This window comes from Penicillium verhagenii, assembly GCF_028828195.1.
Source record: "Penicillium verhagenii strain IBT 33310 chromosome Unknown utg000007l_segment0_segment0, whole genome shotgun sequence".
NCBI classification, from domain to species: Eukaryota; Fungi; Ascomycota; class Eurotiomycetes; order Eurotiales; family Aspergillaceae; genus Penicillium; species Penicillium verhagenii.
The window spans coordinates 2305460-2319991 of record NW_026643171.1 but is presented as its reverse complement, the minus strand read 5'-3'; the positions used below and the strand labels follow the sequence as shown (position 1 = coordinate 2319991).

At 47.8% G+C, this 14532-nt stretch overlaps 2 protein-coding genes across 2 annotated transcripts; both read left to right on the top strand.

Moving 5' to 3' along the window:
* Positions 1-8486: 8486 nt before the first annotated feature.
* On the top strand, positions 8487-10313 carry sebA (putative C2H2 transcription factor (Seb1); the record flags this gene model as incomplete). Its single annotated transcript, XM_057166921.1, has 2 exons — positions 8487-9045; positions 9166-10313. The coding sequence occupies 2 exons, from the start codon at positions 8487-8489 to the stop codon at positions 10311-10313; spliced, it is 1707 nt and encodes a 568-aa protein (XP_057019962.1).
* Positions 10314-11803: 1490 nt separating this feature from the next.
* On the top strand, positions 11804-14152 carry N7466_007531 (diphthine--ammonia ligase family protein; the record flags this gene model as incomplete). The annotated part of the gene is made up of 1 exon (XM_057166920.1): positions 11804-14152. One exon carries the CDS (start codon positions 11804-11806, stop codon positions 14150-14152), a length of 2349 nt encoding a protein of 782 aa, XP_057019961.1.
* Positions 14153-14532: the final 380 nt, after the last annotated feature.

Sequence of the window (14532 nt, the reverse complement as noted above, 5' to 3'; positions counted from 1 at the left end):
TAATTTTTTATGTTACGGATAGCTATTCAATAATTGCAAACTTAACTCTGTGTGGTAAAGAGTTTCTTGGTGATTTGCGGTCCACCGCGGATCTCATAACTGGAACCAGTGGGGAGAGAGATAAGCCGACAGCATTTCATTCCTCAATTGGATCCACAAAGCTTTCATTCGCGTAAAAAGCCAAAAAAAAAAAAAGAAAAGAAAAAGATAAACAAATAACCCATTCTACCATTGAAAGGAACCTAGATGAAAATGAACGAAAACAAGGATTTGGAAAAGAAAAAAAAAACTCAGTTCAAGCGTGAAGATTGTGGTTTATTGCGGGGAGTAATAAACTAGTTAGAAATAGTGGGAAAATACAGTACAGTCGAGAAAGTTCGATTGGCTAGCAGGGATTAATGCCGAGGAACCTAAGGACTGCAATCCACCGGTTCCCCGTGCGGAAAGGAAATGTTTGGTTGCGATAGACAGCAGATCTTACCGGAAGAATGCTTACCATTGCCCACGTTCCTTGTCCGCCACAATGGGCGCCGGGGAGGAGGTCCAAGTGCAAGTAACTTTTTTTTCTCCGGCAATAATGCGGTGGCTTCCGGAGAGAGAGAGAAACAAGAGAGCACGTACCAATTGACTCACGGGGAATCCTCCAGAAAGTGCAACTCCCAAGCGATAGTTCCAGGATAGCAGGGTGATCATAGCTCTCTTTGTACCAAAAGTCCAGGGACTAAAATCCAAACTAGGCATAGTGTCGGGTGCAAGAGCCAGTACAAGGACCTTTGGATCCTTTGGGAAAGAAAGTTTGATCGACTTGTGTTTAATCTGGAGTTCTCAATGTTGGAGCAACTTGGACACTCACAGCACTTGAGTGACCGAGAACCTGGTTCGGGTCATCCACACGTGCACGTTATCTCAAGCTTTGTATGGTCGATTAGGGCTTCGGAAGTGACCGTGGAATTGCTTGGGGGCCCCCCGGTATCGAGTAAACAGAAAACCATAAACTGACATGTTTACTGGGACATCTGGATCAAGTGGAATCAAGTGGAATCCATAACCAAAGTTGAATTGGTCAAAGTCGTCAAATTCGTCAAATTGGGGAGAGACTTGCAGAGAATTCCCCGATTGGGTAAAAGATAATGTGTATCTTGCACCATGTTCCCATGGATCACCTTGAAACTGCCTTTTAAGTGGCTTTAGCCGAGAACCTCGTAACTGGTCGTACCCCCGCATTCAATGAATTCGGGTCAGGTACGAGGGGGAAACAAAAAAAAAAGTACAACGCTGTTCCATTTTTAATTTGGTTTTTCGTTTTTCCCACATGAAAGTGAATTGCTCGGTGGACATGTGGTGAAACCGTACCCGAGTTGCCACCGTTAGCCGAAGTAGATTAACATGAGCTTTGCCGGGGAAAGAAGCGTCCTGAGCGCAACGCCAAAACCGTGGAAGGATTTGGCTAGAGACCGTTGCAATAGATTGAGATCTAGCGTCCACATGTGCAGGTAGTAGCCGGGGAACACCCTATTCTTGGTTGGAAATTAATATCGAACTGTGGCAAGGTCAACTCAAATGTTGGGGGGGGGGGGGCGTTCAGATGGCTTATGTGGAGGGACCGGAACATCCGATGCAAGACATTGGTAAGAAAAAAAAACATGTCAACTTTTTGAGGTGACAGTAGCCGTGGCCATAGCGGTGACCGTAAGCTTAGCACTGGAGAGAGTAGATAATTGGTTTCATCAATCTGAGCTCTGATGATATTGATATGGATGTGTTCTACTGACATATTTCCTAATCAGGACAGACATGCATCTCTGTCTTGGATTTTGACATGTTGGTTTCACTGCTGAGGAACAGGTCTGGGCCCTGATCTTTCCCCCAAAACATTGAACCTTTCGCTAGTAATTGTTCCGGCTTAGTAGGATCTGTACTACTAAAAAGGTACTTTGGTATGTGTCCATAAGTCACAAGGGCCAACAAGCTCACACCGCTACAGAGTCCCCTGCACCTTTTTTTTTTTTTTTTTACCATCTAGTTTACTTACGGAGTACTCTCTTCTCATACTCCGTATTCAAGAGGGTCTTGAATTTTCGACGGGCCCGTGGGGCCAGAGGGCCAAGACCGCCCGGCGCGGTACTAGCGTCATTCGCAGCCTCGAAAACGCGTGTTCCGTCAAAGCCACCAAATCTACCAATGGGGAGAGGAGAAGCTGGTTGTTTCAGATTTCAAGCTTACCTGGGTAGTTTGCGGGAAGGTCCGACCGAAATTACTCCAGTGGCTGGTATATTCTTTTTTAATTTTCCTTCTTTGCCCTATTTTCTTGACTTTCTTGACCCTCTCTCCACAATTTAATGGGATTCGAAGGAATTCTATCCCAATTTTTTGCTGCGAATCAGAATGCGCATATGGGTCCCGGGTTACTGTTCTTTGGGAGATCTGCGGAATGTCAAAAAAGTCTATGGCCAAAGACATGCACGCCATCTTTCCCAGAAAGTACGGAATACGGAGTGTGTCCCAAGTAGAGTCGGGTCTAATTGCTCTTTCTTGGTTAGCTGTTGGGAGAGAGTTCAGTAAAGTCGAAGTTAAGAATCCATATGCTTCAACCTTAATGAACTCAAGTGCTTGAAGAAGTTCGGCAATTACCGTGCCATAGTCCAAGGTTCTGTTCTTGTTTCAGGAGCTGATTTACCCGAACAGGAACGGGAACAGGAACAGGAACAACATGAGGGATGCCTGCATTGCAGGGCAGAAAGACAAAAATCGGGCGATAGCATGTCCTCTCTCTCCACCAAATCCGTACAGGTATTTATTGCATGATCATTAAATATTATGCACTGGAAATATTCGGTACTCCGTGTGTACTACAAACTCCACCAAATGTGTATCCAAAACGTTCAGTAAGATTTCTAATTTTCTTTTTCTGCTTTTTCCGGTGGCACCATACACCAACGTAGGCCCTGCAGCGAACTACTGACCGTTATCAAGGGCGTCGCCGGATACTCGGATAGTGCACTCCGAATGAAAGAAAAGGGCGGAGAAACATACGTATGTTGAGTCGAAACAGTTGCCAAAGTAGCCACTCACAAGCTCCACAGGGCTGTCTTATTATTCTCTCTGTTCGTAATGGCCAAAACCATGCGTTTTGATTCGAGCAAAGTGCAAATAAACACATCACTTCGAATTATTGGCGTCAATGGCACTTACGAGTCGACCAGTCCAGGCGACGAGTCCAATCCCACTACATAACGGGACTCTCGGTGGCGTTGCCTCTTGCGCCGTCATGCCTACGGAGTCCTGTACCCAGCCAACTAAAAAAAGCTTTCAATGACGGGGATCATTTGAAACGCGCTTCTTGTGATGTGCGCTTCCGTTGGACCCTTGCGCCAATGCTGTCCGACACATCAATCCCTCCAAGTCCGACCGAGATCCGTGATAACGGTCTTTGTCTTGCCTTGCCTAGACTCGATAGATACACAACCTTGAATTTGGGGGTTTGTGATGCCTCGAATAAGATTACGTTGTTCTTTGTGTACCCTTTTAATTTGTTTTTTGGATCGCCACTCTACCTAATGTACTGTACAACCCACATATTATCAATCTGGAATTTCGTGTGTGATTCATATTACCCGGGTACCAGCATGAGATGATCGCCAACGGTTTCTCGCATCGCAAACCCCGAGAGCCCCATCATTCTCCCCTAGAGGCATTTGATTCGTCGAGTGGGGGAGGGACTTGACTCCAATTGCAAATCCGTGAATCATGCAAGTGCGGATTCATGTCCATGTCTCCGTACTCCGTATGTACATATTCAAATGTTCTGTATAGCTGTCAATTTTGAAGCCTTGCAAGAATTCCAATCCAATCTCTTCCAATATATTAAGGGCCGTATTAATAAAAACTGGCATATTTGGCCTCCAATTCTCACGGACCTCACTGTAAAAAGATTCCGCATGGCCTAGACTCACTTGACAGACCGCTCTGTTGAAAGGCAAAGAGAAAGAGAGAAAGAAAAAAAAAAGCATTGAGGCATAGGAGCTCCAAGCTCACCCGTGTTGCTCCAAAGCCCACAAAGAAGCTCCATCGGAAGCCACTTGAGTCGCTCGGCTGTTCTGGAGGACCTTCCGCGACATGGGATTCTTTGGGGCTAGGAGCCGCCCGTCCGTCGGCGCGGGTGCGCTATCTCCAGTTTTTTCCTTTGCCTTTTCTCCACCGCGATAATCCGCACATTCGAAGTACCATGTGCATGGCTCTTTTCCCGTTCCTGACCTCCTGCAGTAGTGCTGGGGTAGCTTTCCCGATAGCTGTACATGTTTAAATTTTTAGTCTTTTTTTTTTGTTCTTCTAATTTACCCTTTGCCGTGTTATAAAGTCTTTCCAAGGTTAGAATTGGTACCGGTGGGTTCTTTCCTTTTTCTGGTGGGTTTGGTTTATCTTTTTTATCCTCTTTTTATCTGTGTGCGCGATAGGATTTCAATAGTGCTGGCGTAGTTTGGTTTTTTTTTGCTTTTATTTTATTTTTTGCTTTATTTCCTTTTTGCTTTTTTTCAAATTTACTATTTTGCCTAGTATTGCCTGCCCCCGTGGCCGAGAAGGAATTTACTGTCTGTGCGACAACGGTGGCGGCCAAGGCAGCGGCGATAGCCCATTCCCGTCTGCAATAGTAGCAAAGCCAAAATCGGGCGGATTTTTGGGCCCAGAGACATAAACTCTTGAATCAAGCTCCCATAGTCGTGAATCTAAGTTAAATTATTGCTCAGGTGGCAATTTACAAGAATCTTGAATCATGTTTGCAACTTTATCTTGTGTACGGAGAGAGACGGACATCGGTACGGAGATACATGGAGCTCACGACTCAACAAAGAGAAGTTTACTATCAGTGCAAGTGGCTGGAGAAAATGATCGTAGCGCGGAGATATTTCCCCCCTTCCCGACGCAAGGCCGGTTCTAACTTCTCTCACTAAATCCCATACAAGCTAGTTCGTCGTCAGATTTTCTCGAAGAAGGATTGACAGCCTTCCATGCATGACTCCAATCCCTATCGCTTGGAAGTGGAAATAATATCCCCCACTAGAAAACCAAGTTCCAAATCCACACCGGGGCTTCTTCTCCAGCGATTGTGGACCTGGCAAAGGTTCGTAGTGGAGTCTGGAAGGCGATCAAGCCAAAGTGCACTTGAACTTCGCGACTTGCACTGTGAGTGTTACAACCCAAGCCATCCCCAATTTCCCACTTTCGCGGCACAACTTCCCACTTGGAGGGATGATAAGCTGTGATTGGTGGCGGGAAGATGAAGGAATTCCGTCCGACACTTTTGTCCGTGCTGGGGATAGCGGCAGCCAAGATGTGGAGCGCGCTATGTTTAGAAGCGGCCAATGGCGCCAGGTTGATGCACACTCCGGACGGGCCCCCGAAGGAAATGATGGGCGACTCGAGATACTCTTTTGGTTCTGGACTCGAGGGCGTGCATGCAGTGAGTGGTTTGGTTTGATGATTGCTATTCTCATGAGTAATGGTTTTTTTTATGTGAATTTTTTTTATTGTATGAAGGTTGTAGGAACTGTATTTTTTTTTCTGGTTTGTTTTTGTTTATCTTGTTTGAACTGTGGGTAACTTTGAGTAAGTTGGAGCTGGTGTGGAAATACCCAAACTTCTGGCGAAACTTAACCCACTGAAAAAAAAAAAAAAAGTGAAATCTTGCTATCTGTAGGTTTGTGCCACAACCTTCGCGTTACCCAGAAAGAATTGACATCGGACCTTGCTTGCGTGGCGTGGTGCAGGTGTAGGAGCAAAGAAAAAACAAAAGAAAAGAGGGAAGTTCGATGTGTCGGATTTCCGACGACGGTGATGGATCACAGCTAGGGACTTTGTTCCCCGGATCTACCGATCAGAAGTCAAGTGCTATCACACTGTAATGGGAAACATATCACTTGGCGACATGAACACAGGCCAATCATTCACAATAATCATAAGCTCGTACATAAACCCAAAATCTTGAAAAGCACTATCGGAGCTGGACCTTGGGTCCAGCTACCATAAGTTTACAACTTTACAACCCTACAGCTGTAGGCGCGATGTCATGGAATGCATGAGCGTGGGGACCCTTGGGCTCCAATCCAATGAAGTGGACTTGGGGCAATGGGAACTATCTCTCCGGTCGCCACGCTGATTTGCGAACAAAGACTGCATTTCGAGCCTTGCTGATGTCCATGGATGATGCAGCCAATAACAGCAGTAAGACTGTATACTGTGGTTCTAATATTTCTCTTTCTCGGCTGTGCCTCCACAGTCTCTTGTTCCTGCAGTAGGCCGCGCAACTTGAGAACATCACAGGTGGATATTTCTGGATTTGTTTGTGATTTACTTTTCGCCTCTTGAAGTTTTTATCATTATTCTTTTTCTGGGGATTTTTGATATGCTTCGACCCTTACTCCGTACAGCTGAAAAGTCCGGTTGAGTTCTCCATGTGTCGAATTATGTATCATGAAAGGAAAACCAAGAAAAAAAAACATTTGAAACCCCTCATCAGTGGTGCCACGGCGATGGCAGAGATGAAATGCTTTTTTCTTTTTGTGATCGAATGGTAGACTTGGTTAAGGAATGACATGCAAAAAAACCCCCCCCATCACACTGCACCGAGGAGCTGCCTTTTCCCCGTTGTACTTCTGGCCGGACCATGTGAAACTGACCAGGGTGGAACATGATGCGCCATTGGAAAAGAGCCAATACCGGCCGTTCCACGATCTGGTCGCACGCTGAGTCGCCACCGTTGATAGTCTTGATCGGCAGGAAATGAGCGATGAAGGCCTAAACCTTTCATGCAGGCTACGAGAATGGCTGAACCCAAAGCGGCATAGATATACAAACCTACATTATGGAATTTTCGGAGCACACACAGCAAGTACTCCGGAGAGAGAGAAAGCAACGAAAAGAAGGTTTCCACATGATGATCGCATGGGTCGAAGTACCGGGGGGGAAATGGGCCACCGAGGTGCTTCAAGATTGTCGATCGCCAGTGGTTTGTATGCCCTGGCAGCCAAAATGAGCGAAAATGACGAAGACGGGACATGCGTGGGGACCAAGTTCCTTCGGGGCACGACCATTGGGTGTGTGTGTGTAGTGTGGTGTTATGGTGGAACCCGTGTCTTTTACTTTTCCCTCTGATAAGAAGCAAACTGATTGCCGCTGTCACCGTCTTGGATCCAATCGTCGTGCACCTCGTGGCCACACCACGCCATTTTCCATTTTTTGGCTTGGGAAAAAATGTGCCTGACATGATGGTTCTCTGCAAATAATCGGCGAGAGTAGGTACGCTAAAGAGGCTATAGCGGTTACCGAGGATAGTCATTCGTTTATCACCCATTGCTTTTTCATTTATCTTCTTTTTTTATCTTTTACTTTTTTTTACTTTTCTTTTCGTATACACAACTTCCTTGATAATGCGCCAATGATTGTATGAGAACCAGTATATTTGTTTCCAAAAGAAATTAAACCCAGCACAGCCTCTCCTCTCTCTCCGCATTTTCAGCGCGTAACACTACTCGTGCGCTGACTCCACTCTTCATATTGGGCGCTCCGACCGATGTGGGTTCCCTCCCGATACAGGCGGGCCAGCGTCCCTTTGGGTAAAGTTACGCCCCACCAAGTTACACGCCGCCAATCCCGCCCCAGACTGATACCACTTTTTTATTACCTGACACCATTTCCTTGGTATTTTACATTATTTCTCCTTCCCTTGAAAATATTCCTAATATTCCTATTATTCCGAATTTCTTTTTCTTTTTTTTTTTGGAAAATAAATTATTAAAAATATCCAAAAAATATAAAATCCATAAAAAGAAATTCCAAAATAATTAAAATCAAATAAAGGTCTTGACCCACTCACTCACTTCTTTGCTCTCCAGTATAGTGTACCCGGCAAAAGTAGAGAAAGCAGATCACTCATTTAACCCACCGCTGCTGCTCTTACTCCCTTTTTCCTTCTTTTCTGTCCATATCGTGTCTCTCTTTATTTTTTTTTATTTGATTTGGGATTTTATATTTTTCTTATTTTTCTTCTTATTTCTTTCCTTTTCCCACTAGTCCTTGTCTCTTGACTGTTTTGGGTTTGGGACGGTTTATAGCAACTTATTTGGACTTCACCTTCCCTTGTCTCTTCGGTTTCCTATCTTATTAGGATCCTTCCCTTCCTTTGAACAACAACAACCAACCTTACTACACCTAATTCTCGTGTCCGCATCCCATTCATTCTTTTTACCTATCACCAAGGACACTCAACTCGATCAATCTCTCAAATCTCTCTCATCTCAACCTTTTACAACACAACCCTAATACTTCCTTTTGGAATTCAACTTACTTGTTGAATTCTATACTCACAGGTATGTGTTCAATTGAGGAGAAGACGTGACCAAGATCATCAATTGGATGGGGGAAAAAACACCACAATAAAAAAAAAAGAGATAAGAGCTCATGGCTGACTTTGACAAGCACAGTCTTCTACAATGGACTCAACATACACAGTGACACCGACTCCGGTGCATGGACAACCTTCGTTTGCATACTACGATAACTCAACACAGCAACAAGGTCACTACACCAGCCAGCCATCAGACCTCCAGTGGTATGGACAGACACAGTACGCGAACCGGGGGATGGAGCAGCCAATCTATCAGTCTCCAGCTATGAACATGCACCAGATGGCCACCACCAATGCCTTCCGTGGTGCCGCCATGAGCATGACTCCAATTGCCTCGCCCCAGCCTACGCAGATGAAGCCATCTATTATTGTGCAGCAAGGTTCTCCCATCCTCATGCCTTTGGATACTCGTTTCTTGAGCCATGACATGTACGGCTTCCCATCTACGCCGCCACTGTCTTCTTCAGGAAGCTCCATCAGCAGCCCCCCATCCGCCAATGGAACTCTCCACACCCCAATTCACGATAGCTTCTTTGGCTTTGACAAGGTGGAGGGCGTCAAGGAGGGGTGTGAGACCGATGTGCACACCGAGCTTCTGGCCAACCATGACTGGACCCGCACTGATTCGCCTCCGATGACACCTGGTAAGTGATCGACCAATACGAGATGTTAAGAATTTAGTTGCATCTGGTGCATATGGCTTAAGTGTCATATGCAAGGGAGGAACTTTTCGAAAATGTGACAGATGCTAATCTTGGAAATAGTGTTTATCCACCCGCCATCACTTACTGCCAGCCACTCGGACCTGCTCTCCGCCCACTCTTGCCCATCGCTTTCCCCCTCGCCATCTCCCGTCCCCACCGACATTCTCTCTCACTCGCAGACTTTGACCGCTGAGCACCCTGGTGCTTCTTTCTGCGACCCACGTCAACTCACCGTTGAACCGTCGGTGAATGCACTCACCCCCCAGGATCTCCCTCCCCTGCCGACTCTCTCATGTGAAGAGGCGGAGCCTCGTGCCGTCGTGGGCAGTGCGTCTGTGACGCTCCCCGTCAACGAGAACCCTTCCCCCTCTTACACTTCATCAAATGAGGACCCTCTGAGCTCCCTGCCGACCTTCGACAGCTTCTCAGACCTCGACTCCGATGATGAGATCAACCGTCTGGTGGAGTTCCACCCGGGCGGTAACGCCGTTTACTTGGGTGACAAGCGCCAGCGGATGCACCAGTACCTGGCCGAGGATGATGGATTCCTGAGCGAGCACAGCATTGAGGATTCTGATGATAGCGAGGCTTTCATCTTGCCCAATGGTATTCCATCTTTCGACTGGACCGAGTCGACTCAGTCCGCTCAGTCCGAGGCCGACGAGGAAGAGCCTAAGACCAAGAAGCGTAGCAACCGCAAGTCATCCCGCAAGACCATCCACGAGGAGGAGGAAGAAGATGATGAGGATATGGAACGGTCCATGTCTGTGGCTCACTCCCACTCTCCGGGAGCTGATAGCTGCTGCACCGACTCAGACCCTGCCCCCGTTTCGGTCAACCGCCGCGGCCGCAAGCAATCTTTGACCGAGGACCCGTCCAAGACTTTCGTCTGCACTCTTTGCTCCCGTCGGTTCCGTCGCCAAGAGCACCTCAAGCGCCACTACCGCTCACTGCACACTCAGGATAAGCCCTTTGAGTGCAATGAGTGTGGTAAGAAGTTCTCCCGCAGTGACAACCTGGCTCAGCATGCCCGCACTCACGGTGCCGGATCCATGGTCATGGGTGTCTTGGACTCGAACGAGGCTATGTCCTACGATGAGCAACAAGACGCCGGTGCCTTAGGGGCCGTCATGTACGAGTCCCCATCTGGTGCCGAGGCCAGTCCCGACCGCCGACCTGCCAAGAAGCGCAAGCGTGACTTGGCTTAGGTGAACTGGCCTTGGGCTTTGGACTTTTATTTCATTTTTTTCTTCACGAGACCAGGAGCTTCCTACTGCATTTATAATAACATACACTCGGTCTGGGTTTTTTTAAGGAAGCTCAATCGTGTCTCGATTGGGTTTGGCGTCTGCGGGCATTTACACTGGTGTCGGAAACATGGTCATCGGTGTATGACATCTCTTGGTTCTTTTTTTGCATCTCTTTATCGGAATCGGGGACAAACATGCCCGAGGGCTGTTTTTTGGAGAAATTTCTTTCAACGTTTTCGGAGTCCATGAAAGAGGAAAGACGAAACAAGAACCAAAATAGATGGCATCCTGCCTCTGCGGTACAGGTGGCAGGATCTGGGTGTTCGATTTCCTTTGTCATTTCTTTTGTCGATTTTCTTTGTCTCTTCCACTTGAACCAACACAAAAAAACAACAACGTGGGCAGTTCGACTCTCTTCCCCCTGGGCCATTTTGAATCCTGGTTTTTCAAAACTTGGTGGCCCTTGTCATTTTTTTTCTCACCCTTCAGTTCTCTTCCATTTTCCCTTCTTCCATCCGTTTCGTCCATCCTGCTTTTTTCACTGTCTTATTTCGATGTAATATTTTTTTCACCCTTTTTTTGTCTTTGACTTGTGCTGGTCACATTCGTGTATAAGTTAATTTGGCCGCTTTTTTTTTTATCATTCTTGTCATCATCCCCCCATTTTCATACCCCTTCTTGTATTGCATTTTGCCCTTGTGTTGGTCTCAGGTCATCTTCATCCAGTATGGATTTAGCAACTTCAAATTACAAGCATCATTCTCTCTACAACTATCTTTTTATCTATTGTAAGCTTAAAGTACTAGTAAGGGCATGCTTCCCACGCCCAAATGGTAGATATCATGGATATGGGCAAACATCACATCTATCAGTATAACCAACACCCGTCTCTCAAGTCCCAACGGCTAACTATTGAGAAGACCACCTGGGTGATGTGGGAGCGCTTTGCCACTCGACCACGCAGGTGCCGGTTGTTGGAATGAGACCTGAATTCTTCCTCTTGACCCATCTTATTAACCTTAATCTATGAGTGCCCTTTACTCTGTGCACTGTAAAGACTTGATCTCAACACATGATTCCCATGAAGTTGACCAGTTGGACGCGCGGTCTAGTACACAACACATGTACCGCATGCAGTAGACTCGCTCTTAATGTGAGAGATTTAAAAACTGATAATTAGCCTCCAATCTCTTGTATCTTTAAATTTCCAAAATGTATCAAAGATTCTTAGCAAGATAATGACGTATTCAAGTATAAAACAGAGCCGGTATGGGCATCTATACATGCAATGGCTTACTATCACACTATCGATAAGATAAGACACAAGGCGGGGAGAACCAAAAAAAACCCCCCAAGCATCAGATTACTCAACAGCTCGACTTAGAGCAAAGGGAATTGGAACCGCAGAAACATACAGGATTTCCCTAATCCCTACAAAGCAGCAAAAAATGCCACCCCAACCACCTCCCCAAGGCCTGAACGTCATTGCCTTAATTTCAGGCGGAAAAGACTCTCTCTACTCCATCCTACACTGCATCCGCAACGGCCACAAAGTCGTCGCATTAGCAAACCTACACCCAGAATTAAGACAAAAATCCCAAACCCCCGACACCGACCAAGATGAAGAAGCCGACATCGACAGCTTCATGTACCAAACAATCGGCCACAGCGTAATCCCACTATACGAATCCGCCCTTGGCATCCCACTCTACCGTGCCGCAATCACTGGCGGCGCACTCGACACCTCACGAGTATACCGACACGATGCAGCAGACCAAGCTGCAGAAAGCAGCCCCAGCTCCGGCTCCAGCCCCGCCGAAGACGAGACAGAGTCCCTCGTTCCGCTTCTGCGACGTGTTATGCAGGCTCATCCCGAAGCGAATGCCGTTTCGGCCGGCGCCATCTTGTCCACGTACCAGCGCACCCGGATTGAGAATATCGCCGGCCGTTTGGGCCTTGTTCCGCTCGCTTGGTTGTGGATGTATCCTTCGCTGCCGGCGCCGGTGGAGCGGGACGCGGATCTTCTTGCTGTGCGGGAGGCCGGGTTGCTGGAGGATATGGCGGCTGTGGGGTGCGATGCTAGGATAATTAAGGTTGCGTCTGGGGGACTGGATGATGGGTATCTGTGGGAGAATGTGTCTGGGTCTGGGAATGCGGGACGCGCATTGCGGAGGCGCATGACTAGGGGAATGGGCAGGTTTGCGGCTGCGGAGGATATCAAGGGTGCGGTTTTGGGAGAGGGAGGTGAATATGAGACGTTGGCGCTTGATGGGCCTTCTTTTCTTTGGAAGAGTCGAATTGAGATCGAGGGCCGGGATGTTGGGAGTGAGGAGGGGGGTGTGGGTTATTTGAAGTTGAGGGGGGCCAGGTGTGTGGCTAAGGGCGCCGAAGACGATGAAGGGGAGAAGAAGTATGAGCCCAGTGATGTGAGGAGACCGGCGTTGTTGGATCCGCAGTTTGCTACTGCGTTGAAGGATGTCTCTGCTGTGTCGTTTGAGGCTGGGTCAGCGGCGGAGTCAGTATCTGGCACGAATACCGTTACGGCACCTGCTTGGTCTGTCCGCGAGCCGCATTACTATCAATCTACATCGACGTGGACGATGGCGAACTTGGTGGCGCCAGAAGCTGGTCTTGATGCTGGCGACCAGATGAGGGCGATTGCCGACAAAGTGCAGCTTGCGATGAAGTCGTTTACTTCTGATTCGGGAACCCGGTCTACAGAGGATATCGTCTTTGCTACTGTGTTGTTGCGCTCAATGGCAGACTTCGCGCAGATGAATGCGGTCTACGTCTCATTATTCAAGAAGCCCAACCCTCCTGCACGAGTCACTGTCGCCTGTGGTGATTCGCTCCCATCCGACGTGAAGGTAATGGTTTCCTTCGTGGTGGACATGGGACCACGTAACCGGCGCCAGGGTCTGCATGTTCAATCACGGTCATACTGGGCTCCAGCCAATATTGGTCCTTACTCTCAAGCCATGTCTATTCCTCTACAAGATGAGAGTAGAGTGGTCTACATTGCTGGCCAGATTCCTCTTGAACCGGCTTCAATGGAAGTGGCCACGGAAGGCAAATCATGGCTCGAGGATTATCGTCTCCGCGCTGTGCTGGCTCTTCAGCATCTGTGGAGAATTGGCGCAGAAATGCAGGTGGACTGGTGGCTGGGAGGTGTAGCCTTTTTGACTGGCGGAGAGCACATTCAGACGCAAGCCCAGGTGGCATGGCATCTCTGGAAGAAGGTGCATACCCGACCCGATAATGTCGAGCCTGAAGACTCGGATGAGGAGGGTCCGCAGCTTGATGCGTGGGATATCAAGTACGGAGGCCGAGCGGAAGAGCTTACGCCCGAGGAAGTCTCTACCAGCCTGCCCAAGTTCTCAATTCTTGATGCAGAAGATGAACTTGCAGCTACTGTTTCGCCATTCCTTGCTGTTGAAGTCGATGAGCTTCCCCGTGGCAGCGATATTGAATGGCAGGGTCTGGGCAGTCGCTGCCAACAAGTGAAACTGGAAACCAGCCGGGACTCGGTCTCTGCGACTACAGATGGCGGATACAGCTACATTTGCCAGGAGATCACGAGTGATGGGTCACTGGGATCGCTAGAAGAGAATTTGCGCTCAGCCATATCAGCCCACTGCAAGAGCAAAGACCTTTCCCAAGTGGTTCTCTATACCATGCAACCCATGGCTGAGGAGCTCTGGCCTGGCCAAGTGGTCCCATGCCGGTCCATCTGGGGCCGTGAAGGGCGACCGTTGAAGGCCGCCGTTATTGTACAGAAAGAGCAAGTCTCCTCCTGATTTGCAGCCAACATCAAAGTCTGAATGATTGAAACGATGAATGAAATAGAGCTCGAAATGAAACTATTTGATAGTATGTCAAAATCCTCGAGAGCAAATCACTTTGAAAGTCATATTAGTCAATAAGGAAGCGGTGAGCTGCCAGCTGCATTTTTTTGCATATTATTTCTTTAAGCGGTCGATCTAGACTTGATCCAGACGTGCATGAAAAACGTCAGATTCTGTTATCGGAATGTCTGATGCAGGACCTAACGTTTTTTCGCTCGGCCCAGTGGCGTGCGGCGTGTGGCGTGTCGTCCGTTTGCGAACGAATCGGGTTTAATGGCTGGAAGAGGCATCTTAGAAGTTGGTAAAATAGGGGCGATGATCAGAATAATTGT